The 21,233-nt window shown below is 43.7% G+C and overlaps 1 protein-coding gene across 2 annotated transcripts in view; it reads left to right on the top strand.

The window, feature by feature from the left end:
- vps36 (vacuolar protein sorting 36 homolog) overlaps nt 1-21,233 on the top strand; it is a 68,118-nt gene that overhangs the window by 21,042 nt on the left and 25,843 nt on the right. For both annotated transcript variants that reach the window (XM_069891748.1, XM_069891749.1), the window contains 3 exons: nt 5,409-5,523; nt 9,659-9,745; nt 10,672-10,758. In XM_069891748.1, coding sequence (XP_069747849.1) covers nt 5,409-5,523; nt 9,659-9,745; nt 10,672-10,758 — 289 coding nt within the window. The remainder of the gene's footprint in view (nt 1-5,408; nt 5,524-9,658; nt 9,746-10,671; nt 10,759-21,233) is intronic.

Genomic DNA, 21,233 nt, shown 5'->3' with positions numbered 1-21,233 from the left:
TCTAGGAGCCGTAGGTGATGCCGGTAGAGGACCCATGATTCGGATCCGAACAGGAGTGTGGGTATGAGAACGGCTCTGTATACGCTTATCTTTGTGAGGTTTTTCAGTTGGTTGTTTTTCCAGACACTTTTGTGTAGTCTTCCAAAGGCGCTATTTGCCTTGGCGAGTCTGTTGTCTATCTCGTTGTCGATCCTTGAATCTGATGAAATGGTGCAGCCGAGATAGGTAAACTGGTTGACCGTTTTGAGTTTTGTGTGCCCGATGGAGATGTGGGGGGGCTGGTAGTCATGGTGGGGAGCTGGCCGATGGAGGACCTCAGTTTTCTTCAGGCTGACTTCCAGGCCAAACATTTTGGCAGTTTCCGCAAAACAGGACGTCAAGCGCTGAAGAGCTGGCTCTGAATGGGCAACTAAAGCGGCATCGTCTGCAAAGAGTAGTTCACGGACAAGTTGCTCTTGTGTCTTGGTGTGAGCTTGCAGGCACCTCAGATTGAAGAGACTGCCATCCGTGCGGTACCGGATGTAAACAGCGTCTTCATTGTTGAGGTCTTTCATGGCTTGGTTCAGCATCATGCTGAAGAAGATTGAAAAGAGAGTTGGTGCGAGAACGCAGCCTTGCTTCACGCCATTGTTAATGGAGAAGGGTCCAGAGAGCTCATTGCTGTATCTGACCCGACCTTGTTGGTTTTCGTGCAGTTGGATAACCATGTTGAGGAACTTTGGGGGGCATCCGATGCGCTCTAGTATTTGCCAAAGCTCTTTCCTGCTCACGGTGTCGAAGGCTTTGGTGAGGTCAACAAAGGTGATGTAGAGTCCTTTGTTTTGTTCTCTGCACTTTTCTTGGAGCTGTCTGAGGGAAAAGACCATGTCTGTAGTTCCTTTGCGCGAAAGCCGCACTGTGATTCTGGGAGAACATTCTCGGCGACACTAGGTATTATTCTATTTAGGAGAATCCTTGCGAAGATTTTGCCTGCAATGGAGAGCAGCATGATTCCTCTGTAGTTTGAGCAGTCTGATTTCTCGCCTTTGTTTTTGTACTGGGTGATGATCATGGCATCACAAAGGTCCTGAGGCAGTTTTCCTTGGTCCCAACAAAGCTTGAAAAACTCGTGCAGTTTGGCATGCAGAGTTTTGCCGCCAGCATTCCAGACCTTTGGGGGGATTCCATCCATACCTGCTGCTTTGCCACTTTTCAGTTGTTCAATTGCCTTATATATCTCTTCCCGGGTGAGGACCTCATCCAGCTCTAGCCTTAGGGGCTGTTGAGGGAGCTGGAGCAGGGCGGAATCTTGGACTGAGCGGTTTGCACTGAAAAGAGATTGGAAGTGTTCTGACCATCGGTTGAGGATGGAGATCTTGTCGCTGAGGAGGACTTTGCCGTCTGAGCTGCGCAGTGGGCTTTGGACTTGGGGTGAGGGTCCGTACACAGCCTTTAGAGCCTCGTAAAAACCCCTGAAGTCGCCAATGTCCGCGCTGAGCTGGGTTCGTTTGGCGAGGCTAGTCCACCACTCATTTTGGATCTCCCGGAGTTTGCGCTGAAGATGGCTGCATGTGCGACGGAAGGCTTGTTTCTTCTCTGGCCAGGACGGCTTTGTAAGGTGAGCCTGGTGGGCTCTTTGCCAGCAGCTCCTTGATTTCCTGGATGTTTTCATCGAACCAGTCCTTGTTTTTCCTGGAGGAGAAGCCCAGTACCTCTTCAGTGGATTGCGGTATGGTAGTCTTCAGCTGATCCCAGAGGGCTTCAGGGGACGAGTCCGTGAGGCAGATTGCATCCTCGAGCTTTGCTTTGAGGTTTGCCTGGAAGTTTCCTCTCACTTCGTCTGACTGCAGGTTTCCAACATTGAACCTCTTTCTGGGGGCTTTACTGTTCCTGGGCTTTTGCTTGAAGTGAAGGTTGAGCTTGCAGCGAACCAGCCAGTGGTCAGTGTGGCATTCCGCGCTGGGCATGACCCTAGTGTGGAGCACATCTCGTTTGTCTCTTTCTCGCACCAGGACGTAGTCCAGGAGGTGCCAGTGTTTGGATCGGGGATGCATCCAGGTAGTCTTCAGGCTGTCCCTCTGCTGAAAAAGGGTATTTGTAATGACAAGCCGCTGTTCTGCGCAGAGCTCCAACAGGAGGCGCCCATTGTCGTTGCACTTGCCGACGCCATGCTTGCCCAGGATTCCTGGCCAGGTTTCTGAGTCTTTGCCGACACGAGCGTTGAAGTCGCCAAGGATGACAACCTTGTCGGCTGTAGGAGTGCGTTGAATGAGGTTGCGCAGGTCAGTGTAGAACTTGTCCTTTTCTGCTGGTTCCGCCTGGAGGGTTGGAGCATAGACACTGATGAGGGTGATGCGATGCTTGTTTTGAAGGGGGAGTCGCATGGACATGATCCGGTCCGAGTGGCCTGTCGGGAGGTTTTTGAGTTTGGAGGCAATGGAGTTCTTGACCATGAAGCCTACACCAGATAGGCGTCGTTCATCCATAGGCTTGCCAGACCAGTAGAGTGTGTAGCCTGCGCCGCGTTCTTGGAGGCTGCCTACATCTGCAAGGCGGACTTCACAGAACGGCTATGTCGATGTCAAGTCTGAGGAGTTCATGTGCAATGAGGGCAGACCGACATTCAGGTCTGTCAGCCTTGTCTGGCATGGTTCTGATGTTCCAGCATGCTAGCTTGAGTTTGTGAGCATCTTTTGAGGGGGAGGACGTGGAGGGGGAGGACGTGGAGGGGGAGGACGTGGAGGGGGAGGACGTGGAGGGGGAGGACGTGGAGGGGGAGGACGTGGAGGGGGAGGACGTGGAGGGGGAGGACGTGGAGGGGGAGGACGTGGAGGGGGAGGACGTGGAGGGGGAGGACGTGGAGGGGGAGGACGTGGAGGGGGAGGACGTGGAGGGGGAGGACGTGGAGGGGGAGGACGTGGACCTGTCCTCGGGCCTGCAGAAAGGAGCTTTTAGGTGGAGTGCAATGCGTGCAGTACTGGCCCCAACCTTGACACCCATGGTTCGTGTGCCGTGGCCAAGCAAGCTGGGACGTGGAAGCGAGGTCCTTAGGTCGTAGGTTTTATATCGGAGTGGCCTTCTCCTATGCAGGTTTCTTACCCGGGCTGGAGGGGCCTGCCTCCCCTCCTAGGTCGGACCATACTGCCCGGACCGGGCAGTATGAGTGAGGCAGGCGGAGGCCCCGGTCCGGGCAGAAAGAAGGAGGCGGCGGCCCCGGTCTGGGCACAGGGAAAGCAACGCTGGCCCCGGCCCCGGTCCGGGCAGAGGTTAGGCAGCGGCGGCCCCGATCCGGGCAAGAGCGCAGGGGAGGCGGCGGCCCCGGCCTCGGTCGGGTGAGGCAGGTGGAGGCCCCGGTCTGGGCAGAAAGTAGGAGGCGGCGGCCCCAGTTAACCCCTCTAGCCCTAATACAAATATCTAGCTCCCTTGTGAATAATGTTAATAATTACAACTTCATCTGCTTTCTGTGGTAGAGAATCAACATGATCACCACCCTTTTGGAGAAGAAATTCTGAATTGAATTTTGAATGGCTTGCCTCTTATCTTCATATGGTGATCTTTGGTCCTGAGCTCCCCAGTTCTCATTGCAACTCCCCATTTCCCAATGTATTGTCTTTCAGAATATTGGCTTTCCTGTTATTACTGTCAGAATGGATAACCACATGTATCCACACGATACAGCATTTCCCCATCCCATCTACCTTGAACTTCTTTGCATCTCCTCAGTGCTCACTCTCTCACCCAGCTTTGTGTCATCTGCAAACTTTAATTCCCTCATCCAAATTCATGTGTGAATAGCTAGGTTCCAATTACCAATCCCTCACAAGTAATGACCTGCCTTTCAGAAACTAAATCTAGTTCTGGTGCCTATAACCTAAAGTAACTGGTTCCCAATCACCTATTGTCCCCTTTATCTCCACTGACTTTAGTTCCAGCAATTTCCAAAACCTTGACTTTGATTTCAAATCTTCCAACCTCTCTTCTTCAATGCCCATCCCTCATCCCAAACACTGCAACATCCCTCCACACCCCAAACACTGCAACATCCCCCCACCCTCCACACCCCAAACACTGCAACATCCCCCCACCCTCCACACCCCAAACACTGCAACATCCCCCCACCCTCCACACCCCAAACACTGCAACATCCCCCCACCCTCCACACCCCAAACACTGCAACATCCCCCACCCCAAGCACTGCAACATCCCCCACCCCAAGCACTGCAACATCCCCCACCCCAAGCACTGCAACATCCCCCACCCCAAGCACTGCAACATCCCCCACCCCAAAACATTGCAACATCCCCCCACTCTACCCCAAACATTGCAACATTCCACACCCCAAACACTGCAACATCCCCCCACCCTCCACACCCCAAACACTGCAACATCCCCCCATCCTCCCCTCACCCCAAACACTGCAACATCCCCCCACCCTCCCCCACTCCAAACATGGCAATATCTCCCCATCCTCCTCTCACCCCAAACATGGCAACATCTCCCCACCCTCCTCTCACCCCAAGCACTGCAACATCCCCCACCCCAAAACATTGCAACATCCCCCCCACCCTACCCCAAACATTGCAACATCCTACACCCCAAACACTGCAACATTCCCCCACCCTTCCATCACCCCAAACATGGCGACATCCCCCCACCCTCCTCTCACCCCAAGCACTGCAACATCCCCCACCCCAAGCACTGCAACATCCCCCCAACCTACCCCAAACATTGCAACATCCTCCCCCACCCCAAAACATTGCAACATCCCCCCCCACCCTAACCCCAAACACTTTAAACACTGCAAACTTGAATGGTGAGATCTTTGCATTCTTCCTAATTTGAATTTGTACACACTCCAAATTTTCTTGCCACTGCTACCTTAACATCTGAAATTTCTTCCATAGCTTTATTGCAAGATTTATTGCAATTCCATTAACAAATTGTATTGCAATGTCCTATGTCTATTTCAGCTTTGTTTTGAAAATATCATGGCTTGTATGTACCTTTGTTAGAATTTGCATGAGTCATCAAGACCTCATTACCAACAGAAGAATTCTCAGCTTTTTCATTTTATTAAGTTAGTATCAGTTTTCACCATTTTTTTAATGTCACAGCCATACCATGCTTTGGAGATCAGTCAATCTTTGAACACTCATTCATTATCACTCTTTAAGAACATGTTATAAAGCTAATTCCATTTTTTCCTCTGAAGAAATGCACAAACTTGAACATTTTAAACTTAACATTAACTCAAAATTAGGATAATTGTCTTTTAGTTCCTGATTAAGTTGTGTAATTTTCTGGCTGAATTTAGATGAAAGGATGTGATTGAGAACATCTGTTGTCAGAATAGTATGTACATTTGTAACAGGGCAATTTGATTTTCACTGTAAATAACTAAAAATTTAATCTTTTTGCTTTATTTTCAGTGCTAAAATAATCGTTCATCTTCAGTCGATACATCCCAACAAAGAACCTGGTCCATATCAGAGTAGCAAGTTTTCTTTCATCAAACTATCCTTTAGGGAACATGGACAGATTGAGGTAACTATAATATCTCGAGTTGAAATGTCGGATAAGGACAAATCACCAATTTTTAAATTTGTATTTCTTATGCTTCAAGAAATTAAAGGAAATAAAAGCTTTAATTGGGATATGCAGAAAAGGGGCTTCTCAGGTTTCAACTAGCCTGAACTCATAAAATTCAACTTTACACAAATTCTTCTGTACATTTTTAAAGTAACAATATTATTATAAAATGTTTATGTTATTCATTAATTATTGGATATAATACATATTTCATTTGTCTGGGTGATTATTCAGTGAAATGAATTATAGCAAGTGTATATAGAGCAATATGTGGGTTACTGCAGAAAATAAACTTATCCAACTTGCACAAAGATCAACTTGTGATAGTTCTCGGATGCAGAGTCCATATGTAAACTGGGGATTGCTTGCAAAGTGATAAACTTGCTGGACTTCACACTCAGACCTCTTGACCATTAATCCAGACACACAAAACTACAAACCCAAAACGATTTTCATTTAAAATTCTGGATTCATTTAATAGCATGAATTTATATTCGAGGAATTAAATTTATCCAGAATTTTGAATAAATCCAGTTTTAATTATTGTAAACATAGAACTAATGGACTGTTTCTCAGCCATATTTCTTTCACTCTTATATTGCATCTGCTCTCCCACTTTTTTTTTCAGTTGTCAATATTGTACCTGATATGCATTTCTCAACTACATTTACTTGCCCTGTGTTTATTAGCTGGCACATTCTCCCATGTACATCTATAATTCTCTTTATAGACATTCTTTTTTATGCTGGATGGTTTTATATATACTTATTAAAATTTCTAAGTATACTGACTGACCTGATTTTGATCTTCTTGGAACTAGTAACCTTTCCTTGGCTGAGAGCTAGGAAACTGTACTTGTAAACTCCTGTCTTAACATCCTGTTCAGGCTTCTCTGCCTATGCCAACATCTGAAAGGCTTAAGGACTATCATCTTCAGCCCCTCCCTTTACTTCCAGTCAGGCTTGCTGCTTTTAAACAGTTTTTTCCCACGCACGTTCAGTCTAAACACTTGAAATGTGTGGCGTAAATTAACTGATATTTGTCATCCTCTCACCAGAATAATTCATCACACCCTTTTATTTACTGCACCTTCCATTTATTCTGTAACGAATTCCATTGGACATGTTTTGTCTCCAGGGACAGTAGAGACTCCATGGTTAAAATAACTTGCTAATTGTCATCTGACTGAGTAGGTGAGGAGTGCAGCACACCCTTTGCAAAACTGGGAAAACAAAATTACACACTTTAACAGTGCAACTTGAGTGTAATGAACCTCTGTTAAATCAACTTGTTATCTTGCATGCATTTTAATAAGTGGAAGCCATCTTCATTCCTGTAGCTAAAACAAGTTCATCATTATTGGAACAATGCAGTTTAACTTTAGCTAATTTTTTGTTAGAATTAAGCTTTATAATTGTTGAAATCTTACAGCATGTTGATTTCTAATTATTGGGATGATCTTCACAAAATCCGTCCAAAATCTTATTCAGATTGTTCAAAACAAGTGATATTAGATTTATTTTGTTTCATAAATTAGTTATGGCACTCCACAACTTATTAGCTCTGATCTTGTCCTTACAAGAACCAATTATATCAGATTAAGATTTTAAAGGGTGAAACCTGGGTATGTCTGCTGATAGATTTGGATGTGGATACGGAGCATTTTAATACATGGCATTTAAATATTACCACCCTGTCTGTGGAGTTACATCAGGGCCAGTGAGCATGAATTGAAATGTTGGAAACACAAGGAAATAGCTGACAGTTTTAGTACATCAAGGGAGGGCCATGAAATACTGTTAGGAACCACATGTAACGTGCAGCATTAGACAATGAGCCAGACTGTTTTTTAAAAAATTTTAAAACACTCAATTTTATTTCTAACTCTTAAACTATAGTCTTAAATCTTAAACTATCCTTAACACTAAATCTATCCCCAACTATTGTAAGGTAAAACATCATGAGATGGGAATGTGTAAGGAGTTACCCTGCCCTGTACAGGGCTGTAACAAGATGTAAATGCATCCTTGTACTTACAAGATAAGAGAGACATTGATGGATTGAGAGGCAGGAAGCTAGCAGGGAAAGGATAGCAACAGTTTTAGTCATTGGACAAGTAATGATATGATGATGTTCTAAGCATGTATCCAAGGGTATAAAAAATCACCATTTTGCTGATAACGGCAGAATGCATTCTCCGACTAACTTTGTTAGTCGCAAGTGTTACAATCCGGTAATAAAGAACAAAGAACCCTGATTTCGACTCAGTCTGGTGTTTGTCTCACTCATTCATGAACAAAGCAGACCTAACACTATGCACAGGTATACTTGTGTATATGTGTGTGTGTGATATACCCAAACCATTACAGTCCAGGCCAAAATCTAGAAAGTTGCTTCAAAGTTCAATCTTTTAAATTCAGCGTTGAAGTAGGCCTTTGAAATTTGATGCCCAGAATTAATGATGAACTGATGGGAAGACTGGAGTTGTGGCAGTTACAGACTCACAAATTCTCTTTGTGTTGCCTTTGAAGAAATGCCCATCCGCACAAACTGTGGTCATAGCAACTCCTGGTTCTTTTGTAGGCGAGACTCGAACTGGGCGGCCTCCACAAAGCTTCCGAGACCCTTTCCAAGTGACCTTCACTGTTAGTCATAATCGAAATGAAGCACTTTGCTTCCCAAAAGACCCTCCTTGCACTGGTCAATCCACCGAAAAGGCTGTCATTCACAGAGCATGCTTTGCTCTGAATTCCACAAAAACGGCTGGTCACAAGAGCTGCTTCAAACAGCTGTGTTCTCTTCAGCGTCAGAATAGTTCGCCCTTTGCAAAAATCAGCATGTCTTTGCACATCTGGTATGGACGGTGACAAGCCTTCCCTCAGTTCTTCCAATGTATCAAATTGTCACTGGGCTGTGATTCGTGTTGTAATGGTGCTTGTGTGAAATGTTAAATGTTAACTGACCTTTCAGTTCCTCCTGTCTATACTATCCCTTACAGTGATAATCCCATTTTACTAAGACGGGAATTCGTAATAATACTTTTTAGAAAAGGTAACATTGTAAGGTTTTTTTTTAAATTAGTTCTGATTGGGCCATATGTGACCTGATAACTTGTATAATTTAAAATTTTCCTGTCCCTTTTCTCTGACTATTCCTGCTGGGCAGAATGGTTAAAACCCAGGTTTGTGTAATAATTAAAAATTTAAAGCAGGGATATGTAGAAACCAGAATCGTTCACACTTTGAGCTGTTCCATTGTATTTGGTCATACATGATCTGCTGTTTCAATTCACTGACCTTTTTTTTTAAAATCATCTCTTGAAAATCTTTGTTTCTGTTTTCATATTTTTGGCAGTTCTTTGTTATCTGAATGTTTAGTGCTCTCTCAATCTGCAGCAAAATGAAACAGTAATAGTGACCCACCTAGGTGAAGAATAAACATCGAAAATAATGAAACTGTTCTAGTGCCAGTTTGAAGCTAATATTATAAACTAAAATTTGTTGGATAGCTCAGCCTCTTTAATTACTGTTAAAATTATGTCTTAAACTGCTGCAAGAGATACAGTATAAGAATACTGTTAAAAGCCAACTAGGAGAAAATTAGTTTTGTATCAGGCACTGAAATCAATTTAATCTTGCCATAATCGACATCTTGTCCTAAAGATTGCTGGAGGTCAACCAATTGGTAACTCTACTTCAACTTTGTTCCTCTTTGTTTACAGTTAACCCTAAAGAGTAAATGATGGAAAGCCTTATAAAATCAACAAGATTACATTCATGTCCAATCCTACCATCATTTGTCCTCAACACCATCTGAATTATCTACCATCAGCAAATCACTTGGTGAAATCACCTCATGCTGGAGAGTAGCTTGGGCATTATGGGGTGTAATTTTTCGTAATGATTTTGAGACGCTTGTATTAAACTGTAATTTAAGCAATTTACTGCATTCAAAGTATTTTATGTATAAATGGTTCTAGATGTAATTGTTATAGTAGTTCAAATTAAAGTTGGCTGTTGCGTATCTGAACAGTATATTTGAAATGGTGAGTATAAGTAAATGTTATCAATGTTTAACATAATTTTTGAAGTTTTACAGACGATTATCAGAAGAATTATCTCAGAAGCGTTGGGAGAGTATTTCTGTGTCTCAGCCAATGCAGTCACCTGTATCACAAGTATGTACTATTGTCTGATTCTTCATTGCTTTATTGTGATACAACAGAAAAAAAAATGTATGTAAGTGTCTAAGAAGCAATTCAGAATCAACGTGCATCAGACCTTAAATCCCAATGACCTTGTACCCATTTCCCATTAGTGCTGCCAGCTTCTTGGCACATTTAATGTATCAAGCTGTTTGAGGGATGATCGAACAAAAGGAATTCCATCATTTTTTTTCTTTGCTTATTCAACTGGCCAACTGTTGATTGATAGTGTTTTTGTGATTTATTATTGGGTGAAGGTATTTCTAGGCACAATGTAACTTTGATCAGATGAAATTTAAAACTCCATATTTCAATCCGGTACCTTGATGGTACATTCAGTTGATCATAGTTTCAGTATGTGTCATATTTGTACTGCCTTTAGTTCTACATTGTCAGATTCATTGAGACGGAGGTTATTTCAATTTAAACTATTTGTTTAAAATAAAGGAAAAGGATCCTTACGTCATCCTACTGGGTTATATTTTCTCCAAGTTTGATCAGGACAGACACAAAGATCTCTATGGGGAGAAATTATTTAATAAGAGTATGTTTTGAATTCTCTATACATAATGCCAAACATAGAAATACAAGGTCCAGATTTTGTGCTTCCTTCAGGCAGAGAATCACTGAAGCACTCCTGGGGAAACACAGCAGAGGTCTGAAGAAAACGTTGCTTATCATTTCTCAGCAACAGAGAAAATAATAGTTATACGCAAACAAGTTATGGCTTCTCTGTGTCTCAACAGTTGTTAGTAAAAAATAACTGATTTCCCTTTATAGTTTATTTTAGCAGTCAGAAATAGCAGGAAGTATTTGTATTCGTGAAAGAACAAAAACAATGAATTTAAGTTGTAGAATTTGTACTGTGAAATTAGTAAGAGTTTCCTTCTTTTTTACAGACAGGAAGAGTGAGGGCTGTTGGAATTGTGGGTATTGAAAGGAAGCTACAGGAAAAACGAAGAGAGACCGACAAAAACATCTCTGAAGTAAGTCCTTCTAAATGTTCAAGGGCAGCTACTCTTTTGGTTCTTTTGAGACCATTTCCTGTGAAATGTTATGTTCTGTGTCAAAACAGATCTCTTTGTCACTGTTTCTGCCTGAAAATTCGGGGCAAGGAGCATTTAAGAAGGGGATATCTAATATTTGAATTTTGTTTTGTGTCTAAAGAAGGAGGCCAGGATTATATCCTTAACTACCCAAGTAAGTGGTGGTGAACTGCATTCTCGTGCTCCCACAATGCTTTTGGAGAGGGAATTCTCGGATTTAGATCCTGTGGCAATGAATTTCCAATTCATGTACAACGAGGGAAAAGATGCAGTGTAGGTCTCGGCATGCCCTTCCATCCTTCTTTGTGGTGGAAATCCTGCAGTGCATTTTGTGGATGGGACACACTGCAGCCACTGTGCGCTGGAGGAATAAATTTAGTGAATGGAGTATCAATCAAGTGGTACTCTGCTTTGCCTATGGTGTCAAGCAGATTCATCAGGCAAGTCCATCACTCTCTTGACTTGTAATGTGTAAATATTGAAAAGGATTAGGGTGTCAGGAGTTTTAAGTTTAAATTTATTTGTCACAAAACACCCAGTGCATTGAGAACAGGTTACCTCTAACATTACATACAGGCGTGTATAGAGCACAATTTACAGAGCGGAGGATTACAATGAAGGGATCAATTAACACTAAGCAAGGGCAATTCTGTCATGGGGTCCATTCAGGAGCCTGATGGTGGATTCTTTGGCACTCTAAAGTCTTCCTAATGGGAGGAGGGAGGAAAAAAAGTGTGTCTGGATGGGTCCTTCAGTATGCTGGCTCTTTAACAGAGGGAGAAGCCGATGGAATCCATGGAAGAGAGGGAAGTTTTCATTATGTATGAGCTGCATTCACTACCTTCAGTAGCTTCTTCGAATCTGGAGGGGAGCAGCTCCGATACCAGGCTGTGAAGCATACTTTCAAAGATGCATCAATAGAAGTTGTTGAATGGGGTAACATGCTGAACTAAGAAAGTATAGGTATTGGTGTGCTTTCTTGGCAATCAGTATGCTTAACCCAGGTCAAGTCATTGGAGATGCATTTTCCTAAGAACTCTTCCAACTCGAGTCCCATTAATGTGGACAAGGATGAGGACTCTGCCCTCTCTCCTGAAGTTACTGATTACTTCCTTAGTCTTATTGAAGTTGAGTGAGAATTTACCTTGGTGACTTTCATTTTCTTTTCTGTATTCTGTCTCATCATTATTTGATACCTGGCCCACTACTGTGGTGTTGTTCAAAAATTTGAAAATGACACTAGAACAATTGTGGGTGTAGAGGAAGTATAGCAGGGGAGTGAGTACACATCCTTGAGGAGCGCCGCTGTTCAGTGTGACTGTGTAGGTGTTGTTACCTGTCTTCACTGATTGCTATCTGTTAGGCAGGAAATTAAAGATCCAATTGCAGAAAGGGGCATTGAAGCCTGGATCTTGAAATTTGCTTGGGACTATAGTATTGAAAGCAGAGTTCCAATCTTTAAACAGCAGTCTATCACAGGTGTCCTTGACATTTGGTGTTCTTGGACTGAATGGGGAGAGAGATTAGCCAGAGGAAGCCTAGCCTCTGGTGTGCTTTTGCAGCCGCAGTGTTCATGTCTCTGGTCCTGCTTAGTTTTTGATCAATGGTGTGGAACTCAGTAATTGTAGTATCAACAGTGTTGTTGGAGATGATCATTGCTTGGCACATTAATTTCATGAATACAACATGCCACTTATTATCCTGAGAATTTTTACTGCATGTGACAATTATCTTAAAATGAGCAACTTTTGGCTGGTAAGGTGTAGTTGTGGGCTCCTATCAACTGTTTACAATTTCCACCATTAACCCAACTTTTTTGATATCAAAGTGGTTAAACTTTGGTTTCACTGTTTCTTAGTATCAATACTATCAAGAAAATGTCCAGAAAAGCAGCTAAGACTGCGAAGGAGACCAAGGAATTTGAAGTTGAAGAGGAACTTCAAGTTGAAGCTGAAACATTGATCAAGTTACCAGAATGATGAAGGTTCAATTCCAAGAATTTACGGAAAAATTAATGAAGAGCATGAAATAATTTTACATTGAGCTTGTAAAGCTTTAGAAAGAGATCGATTATTAGAAGGGCACATGGCGTTCTCTGTAGAAAGAGAGGAGCTCTGTGAACAAAAATCTGGAAAGGTTTGAAGCAAGATTGGAGGAAATGGCTAACAGCAATGAAAAGTTAACGTCGCGTCTGGTCAACCTGGAGGCCTAGAGCAGGCGTAATAATATCCATATCTTGGGATTAAAAGAAGGAACTGAGAAAGGACAGTCATCTGTACAATTTTTTTTTTACCAAGCTACTTACTGAGGTGATTGGAAAAGAGTTTCTGGGTGCGGATCCTTTATTCGATCGAGCACCTCATGCTCCATTTCCAAAGGTATATCTTCCGGAGATCATCCAAGACCAGTGATTGTTCGCTTCCACCTATTTCCAGCAGAAAGAACGGATCATCTTTGAAATTCAGCGAAAGTAAGACTTAAGTTATCAAGACCACCACATCAGATTTGTTGAAGATTACTGTCTGGATGTGATGGAACTGCAGAAGAAATACCATGAGTCATGGCTGAACTTTATAATAAAGGTTTTAAACCAGGTCTGTTGTATCCTGCTCGATTGAGGATCATTTTAAAGAAAGGTTGCAAAAAGTTCCTTAATTCTGTGGAGTTTTCGCTGATGAAGAAGCTGCTGCTATCTTACTGCTGGGGTTTGAATGAGTTAATTTTTGTGGTCTACAAAGAGTTGATCGGACTCTGAGGGGTTTTGATGAAGAGGAGGGAATTGTTTGGGTTTTTTCCTTTGTTTTATTTCTGAGCTTGAAACTATACCTTTTTCCCACTCCTTTTTGATGCTTTATTGTAATTTGTAAGGTTCAGTTCACTTATAGAGGTTCCTAAATATTCATTAGGATATCAATTTTTCTATTCATGGCTGAGAATAAAGAATTTTAATTGAGCATGTGTACACAAGATCTAAATGCGCTTTTTAGGTTAGTCTTCTTAGTGTATCAATTTATTTATAGTTTTTAATTGTTCCTTTGTTAAGATGCAGTTTTAATTATAAGGTAAATATACTAAATAGTCCGCCTGGCAGATGTAGGCAGCCTCCAAGAACGCGGCGCGGGCTACACACTCTACTGGTCTGGCAAGCCTTCGGATGAACGACGCCTATCTGGTGTAGGCTTCATGGTCAAGAGCTTCATTGCCTCCAAACTCGAAAACCTTCCGACAGGCCTCTCGGACCGAATCATGTCCATGCGACTCCCACTTCAAAACAAGCGTCACATCACCCTCATCAGTGTCTATGCTCCAACCCTCCAGGCGGAACCAGCAGAAAAGAACAAGTTCTACACCGACCTGCGCAACCTCATCCAACGTACCCCTACAGCCGACAAGGTTGTCATCCTGGGCAACTTCAACGCTCGTGTCGGCAAAGACTCAGAAACCTGGCCAGGAATCCTGGGCAAGCATGGCGTCGGCAAGTGCAACGACAATGGGCGCCTCCTGTTGGAGCTCTGCGCAGAACAGCGATTGTCATTACAAACACCCTTTTTCAGCAGAGGGACAGCCTTAAGACCACCTGGATGCATCCCCGATCCAAACACTGGCACCTCCTGGACTACATCCTGGTGCGAGAAAGTGACAAACAAGATGTGCTCCACACCAGGGTCATGCCTAGCGCGGAATGCCACACTGACCACTGGCTGGTTCGCTGCAAGCTCAACCTTCACTTCAAGCCAAAGCCCAGGAACAATAAAGCCCCCAGAAAGAGGTTCAATGTTGGAAACCTGCAGTCAGACGAAGCGAGAGGAAACTTCCAGGCAAACCTCAAAGCAAAGCTCGACGTTGCAACCCGCCTCACGGACCCGTCCCCTGAAACCCTCTGGGATCAGTTGAAGACTACCATACTGCAATCCACTGAAGAGGTACTGGGCTTCTCCTCCAGGAAAAACAAGGACTGGTTTGACGAAAACAGCCAGGAAATCCAGGAGCTGCTGGCAAAGAAGTGAGCTGCCCACCAGGCTCACCTTACAAAGCCGTCCTGTCCAGAGAAGAAACAAGCCTTCCGTCACGCATGCAGCCATCTTCAGCGCAAACTCCGGGAGATCCAAAATGAGTGGTGGACTAGCCTCGCCAAACGAACCCAGCTCAGCGCGGACATTGGCGACTTCAGGGGTTTCTACGAGGCTCTAAAGGCTGTGTACGGCCCCTCACCCCAAGTCCAAAGCCCGCTGCGCAGCTCAGACAGCAAAGTCCTCCTCAGCGACAAGATCTCCATCCTCAACCGATGGTCAGAACACTTCCAATCTCTTTTCAGTGCCAACCGCTCAGTCCAAGATTCCGCCCTGCTCCAGCTCCCTCAACAGCCCCTAAGGCTAGAGCTGGATGAGGTTCCCACCCTGGATGAGACATATAAGGCAATCGAACAACTGAAAAGTGGCAAAGCAGCAGGTATGGATGGAATCCCCCCAGAAGTCTGGAAGGCTGGCGGCAAAACTCTGCATGCCAAACTGCATGAGTTTTTCAAGCTTTGTTGGGACCAAAGTAAACTGCCTCAGGATCTTCGTGATGCCACCATCATCACCCTGTACAAAAACAAAGGCGAGAAATCAGACTGCTCAAACTACAGGGGAATCACGTTGCTCTCCATTGCAGGCAAAATCTTCGCTAGGATTCTACTAAATAGAATAATACCTAGTGTCGCCGAGAATATTCTCCCAGAATCACAGTGCAGCTTTCGCGCAAACAGAGGAACCACTGACATGGTCTTTGCCCTCAGACAGCTCCAAGAAAAGTGCAGAGAACAAAACAAAGGACTCTACATCACCTTTGTTGACCTCACCAAAGCCTTCGACACCGTGAGCAGGAAAGGGCTTTGGCAAATACTAGAGCGCATCGGATGTCCCCCAAAGTTCCTCAACATGATTATCCAACTGCACGAAAACCAACAAGGTCGGGTCAGATACAGCAATGAGCTCTCTGAACCCTTCTCCATTAACAATGGCGTGAAGCAAGGCTGTGTTCTCGCACCAACCCTCTTTTCAATCTTCTTCAGCATGATGCTGAACCAAGCCATGAAAGACCCCAACAATGAAGACGCTGTTTACATCCGGTACCGCACGGATGGCAGTCTCTTCAATCTGAGGTGCCTGCAAGCTCACACCAAGACACAAGAGCAACTTGTCCGTGAACTACTCTTTGCAGATGATGCCGCTTTAGTTGCCCATTCAGAGCCAGCTCTTCAGCGCTTGACGTCCTGCTTTGCGGAAACTGCCAAAATGTTTGGCCTGGAAGTCAGCCTGAAGAAAACTGAGGTCCTCCATCAGCCAGCTCCCCACCATGACTACCAGCCCCCCCACATCTCCATCGGGCACACAAAACTCAAAATGGTCAACCAGTTTACCTATCTCGGCTGCACCATTTCATCAGATGCAAGGATCGACAATGAGATAGACAACAGACTCGCCAAGGCAAATAGCGCCTTTGGAAGACTACACAAAAGAGTCTGGAAAAACAACCAACTGAAAAACCTCACAAAGATAAGCGTATACAGAGCCGTTGTCATACCCACACTCCTGTTCGGCTCCGAATCATGGGTCCTCTACCGGCACCACCTACGGCTCCTAGAACGCTTCCACCAGCGTTGTCTCCGCTCCATCCTCAACATCCATTGGAGCGCTTACACCCCTAACGTCGAAGTACTCGAGATGGCAGAGGTCGACAGCATCGAGTCCACGCTGCTGAAGATCCAGCTGCGCTGGATGGGTCACGTCTCCAGAATGGAGGACCATCGCCTTCCCAAGATCGTGTTATATGGCGAGCTCTCCACTGGCCACCGTGACAGAGGTGCACCAAAGAAGAGGTACAAGGACTGCCTAAAGAAATCTCTTGGTGCCTGCCACATTGACCACCGCCAGTGGGCTGATATCGCCTCAAACCGTGCATCTTGGCGCCTCACAGTTTGGCGGGCAGCAACCTCCTTTGAAGAAGACCGCAGAGCCCACCTCACTGACAAAAGGCAAAGGAGGAAAAACCCAACACCCAACCCCAACCAACCAATTTTCCCTTGCAACCGCTGCAATCGTGTCTGCCTGTCCCGCATCGGACTTGTCAGCCACAAACGAGCCTGCAGCTGACGTGGACTTTTTACCCCCTCCATAAATCTTCGTCCGCAAAGCCAAGCCAAAGATAAATATACTAAATAGAATAATACCTAGTGTCGCCGAGAATATTCTCCCAGAATCACAGTGCGGCTTTCGCGCAAACAGAGGAACCACTGACATGGTCTTTGCCCTCAGACAGCTCCAAGAAAAGTGCAGAGAACAAAACAAAGGACTCTACATCACCTTTGTTGACCTCACCAAAGCCTTCGACACCGTGAGCAGGAAAGGGCTTTGGCAAATACTAGAGCGCATCGGATGTCCCCCAAAGTTCCTCAACATGATTATCCAACTGCACGAAAACCAACAAGGTCGGGTCAGATACAGCAATGAGCTCTCTGAACCCTTCTCCATTAACAATGGCGTGAAGCAAGGCTGTGTTCTCGCACCAACCCTCTTTTCAATCTTCTTCAGCATGATGCTGAACCAAGCCATGAAAGACCCCAACAATGAAGACGCTGTTTACATCCGGTACTGCACGGATGGCAGTCTCTTCAATCTGAGGCGCCTGCAGCTCACACCAAGACACAAGAGCAACTTGTCCGTGAACTACTCTTTGCAGATGATGCCGCTTTAGTTGCCCATTCAGAGCCAGCTCTTCAGCGCTTGACGTCCTGCTTTGCGGAAACTGCCAAAATGTTTGGCCTGGAAGTCAGCCTGAAGAAAACTGAGGTCCTCCATCAGCCAGCTCCCCACCATGACTACCAGCCCCCCCACATCTCCATCGGGCACACAAAACTCAAAACGGTCAACCAGTTTACCTATCTCGGCTGCACAATTTCATCAGATGCAAGGATCGATAATGAGATAGACAACAGACTCGCCAAGGCAAATAGCGCCTTTGGAAGACTACACAAAAGAGTCTGGAAAAACAACCAACTGAAAAACCTCACAAAGATAAGCGTATACAGAGCCGTTGTCATACCCACACTCCTGTTCGGCTCCGAATCATGGGTCCTCTACCGGCACCACCTACGGCTCCTAGAACGCTTCCACCAGCGTTGTCTCCGCTCCATCCTCAACATCCATTGGAGCGCTTACACCCCTAACGTCGAAGTACTCGAAATGGCAGAGGTCAACAGCATCGAGTCCACGCTGCTGAAGATCCAGCTGCGCTGGATGGGTCACGTCTCCAGAATGGAGGACCATCGCCTTCCCAAGATCGTGTTATATGGCGAGCTCTCCACTGGCCACCGTGACAGAGGTGCACCAAAGAAAAGGTACAAGGACTGCCTAAAGAAATCTCTTGGTGCCTGCCACATTGACCACCGCCAGTGGGCTGATAACGCCTCAAACCGTGCATCTTGGCGCCTCACAGTTTGGCGGGCAGCAACCTCCTTTGAAGAAGACCGCAGAGCCCACCTCACTGACAAAAGGCAAAGGAGGAAAAACCCAACACCCAACCCCAACCAACCAATTTTCCCTTGCAACCGCTGCAATCGTGTCTGCCTGTCCCGCATCGGACTTGTCAGCCACAAACGAGCCTGCAGCTGACGTGGACTTCTTACCCCCTCCATAAATCTTCGTCCGCGAAGCCAAGCCAAAGAAAGAATGGTTTAATGGATGTTCGAATTGAAAGGGTTTCTAGCATGGCTGAGAACAAAGAAATACTCACTGAGCATGCATGAAGTATATCGTCGTAATTATCAGCTTAGCTTTAACAGTGTATTAATATACATGTAGTCTAAATAAGTTATAGACTCAGAATGGGATTTATGTATTAAAATAATGAGCAGGGACTGATGAATTGGTAAGGTTCCCACGATGTGTATGTATGGTTTTTGTTTGGTTGAGAACAAAGAAACTACTACTGAGCATGTGTGTGGAATATCTGCTTGTTTAATGGTTTTGTTTTAACAACATTATTCTACACATAGTTAATATAAAGTAAATAATGGTTTATGGTGAGATTGGGATATTACCTATTAAAGAAATGAATAAAAGACTGATGATATTGAAAGGCTCTCTTGGCGTTTAAGTACAGGCAGGTTAACATGGTAGAGAACAAAGGGATGCTATTGAGCATGTTATATACGATGTTTATAAGTATTTATATATATATCAGTTATTCATGTAATAATAACAGGCATTCTATTACGATACATATGCATAAAAGGTTTATTTACACAACTGAAAAATTTCCCACTGAGCATGTGTATAGAATGCTGTTGGTTGCGGAGGGTTTCTCCCCCCCCCCTTTTTCTATCTACTGAATTCTCTTTTAGATCCAGTTTTAATATTCTGCCCAACTTTCTATGTACTTTATAGTCATTGATATAATGATGGATTTATTTGTTTTAATATCAATTATTATAATGTGTATCAATGGACATTGAAATCAGAAATTACTATTTGTACATGTGTATAAAAGGATTGTTTATGAATAGGTTGGATTTTCTTGTTGATTAAATTTTACTTTAAATTATTTAGATGTGGTGTGAGAGATTATTGTTATATTTTATTTTGTATATAGATAAGTTTTAAAGGAGATAAATTGTGGCAGTTTTTTTTTAGTGTAAGTCAGATACAAACACTTCAAAACAGATCTCATTTAAAATGGCAGAGCTCTGCTCAAGCCAGACAATTCAGGCTCCAGGTGACTTTGCAGAAACTTTGAAGAATGCATACAAGGACTTCACAAGTAGGTGTTAATTGGAAATGCTGTGGAGTAATGGATTATTGTTTTGGAGAGCAACAGGTGAAGAAACTCAGATTAGGTCCGGAGACAGTCTGCGTAAGTGCAGTTGGCTGGTTTAAGAGGGTCATGTGATTTGTGTGTGTGTGTGTGTGTGTGTGTGTGAGAGAGAGAGAGAGAAAGAGAGAATTCAGTTTTACAGTTCAGCAGCTGCTGGGACTGGAACATGACAAGCTGACAAGCTTGTGGAAAAACCTCATTTTGAAGATGGGTTGTGAGTTCTTAGTTCAGCCTGGTCAAAGCCCTTGTGGTCCATACAAGAGGAGATGGCTGGCTGCATAATGTTTCACTTGAAATATGGGAAACAAAAAGGAACTCTGTGGTGACCTGAAAAAAGAAAGAGGTTATCATCTGGAGCACCCCAACGGGGCAAGTTTCGTCAGCAAGACACTGAAGTGGCTGTTCAGAAGGAATCAGTTGTGGGTGTCCAATGAGCAACAAATCTCTCTCTGAAAACAGACAAGAACCTTCCTGACCAGTAACTATTTATCTTTCAAGCACCAAAGCCTGGTGAAATTCATAAATGTTAAATTCTGTGCACAGTATAAGAATTGCCTGCAACCAGTGAACTTGGAAGGGTGAGAAGTGAGATTGGACTGTAAATCAAAGAACCTTTCTGAACTTACACACACATTATATACACGTGCACTTAGAATTAGAAGGGGGTTTAATAGTGATAAGTTAAAGTGTGATCCTGTTTTCATGTCTAAAGATAGTTAAAAGCAACTTTTGTTTCAGTAACCATTTGTCTTGGTGAATTTCTATTGGCACTGGGTTTTTGGGTCCTCTGGGCTCATAACAGTGGAAAATTACAAATCATTCTTGGTGCGATAAGACCAGCAGCAGAAGCATTTTGGGTTAAATTTTTTTTTAGCAGATCACAACTTCAATTGTGACCTTCAGATTGGGGAGGCCTGGAGGAGGGAGTGGGGGGTTTCTGTTTTAGTAGGTTTTTTTATTTCAGCTTGGATCGAAAAGCGACTTTTGGAGCAATGATAGGTGGAGCTGGAGCATCCAATAATTGATATTAATTATTTAATTCAATGAATTTTCTATTAATATAATATCTTTGAACGTCAAAGGCTTTTATGGGAGAATCAAACGTTGTAGGGTAATGGCACATGTTAAGCAGATACTGTCTTTTCCCAAGAGACTCGTATAAATAATCCAAAGCTAAAGTCAGAGGAGTTTCTATTTTAATTAATCAGAATATTCCATTTATACCTCATATCAGTACTTTAGATAAACAAGGTTGTTTTATTATTCTTAAAAGTAAATTATATAACAAAATGGTCGTACTGGCCAATGTCTACACCCCAAATACTGATAAGCCTGCATTTTTTTTTTAAAATGTTTTTCAGCTTTACCAGATTTAAATCATTACTCATTGATTCAGGTATCCTTTCTAAATCTACAGCTGTAATTGCCAGTCATATTATAGATACTCATCTTTTTCAACCTTCTTTGATAGATGCAGGTTTTAAGGAATGGTATCAAAGGTTATAGAGATCTTTTTATTTGAAAGAATTTTGCTTCTTTTGAACAATTGAAAGCCAAATTTA

This window comes from Narcine bancroftii, chromosome 7 (assembly GCF_036971445.1).
Source record: "Narcine bancroftii isolate sNarBan1 chromosome 7, sNarBan1.hap1, whole genome shotgun sequence".
Lineage (NCBI taxonomy): Eukaryota > Metazoa > Chordata > Chondrichthyes > Torpediniformes > Narcinidae > Narcine > Narcine bancroftii.
The sequence above is the reverse complement of the archived record's forward strand: the minus strand, read 5'-3'. Positions and strand labels throughout refer to the sequence as shown.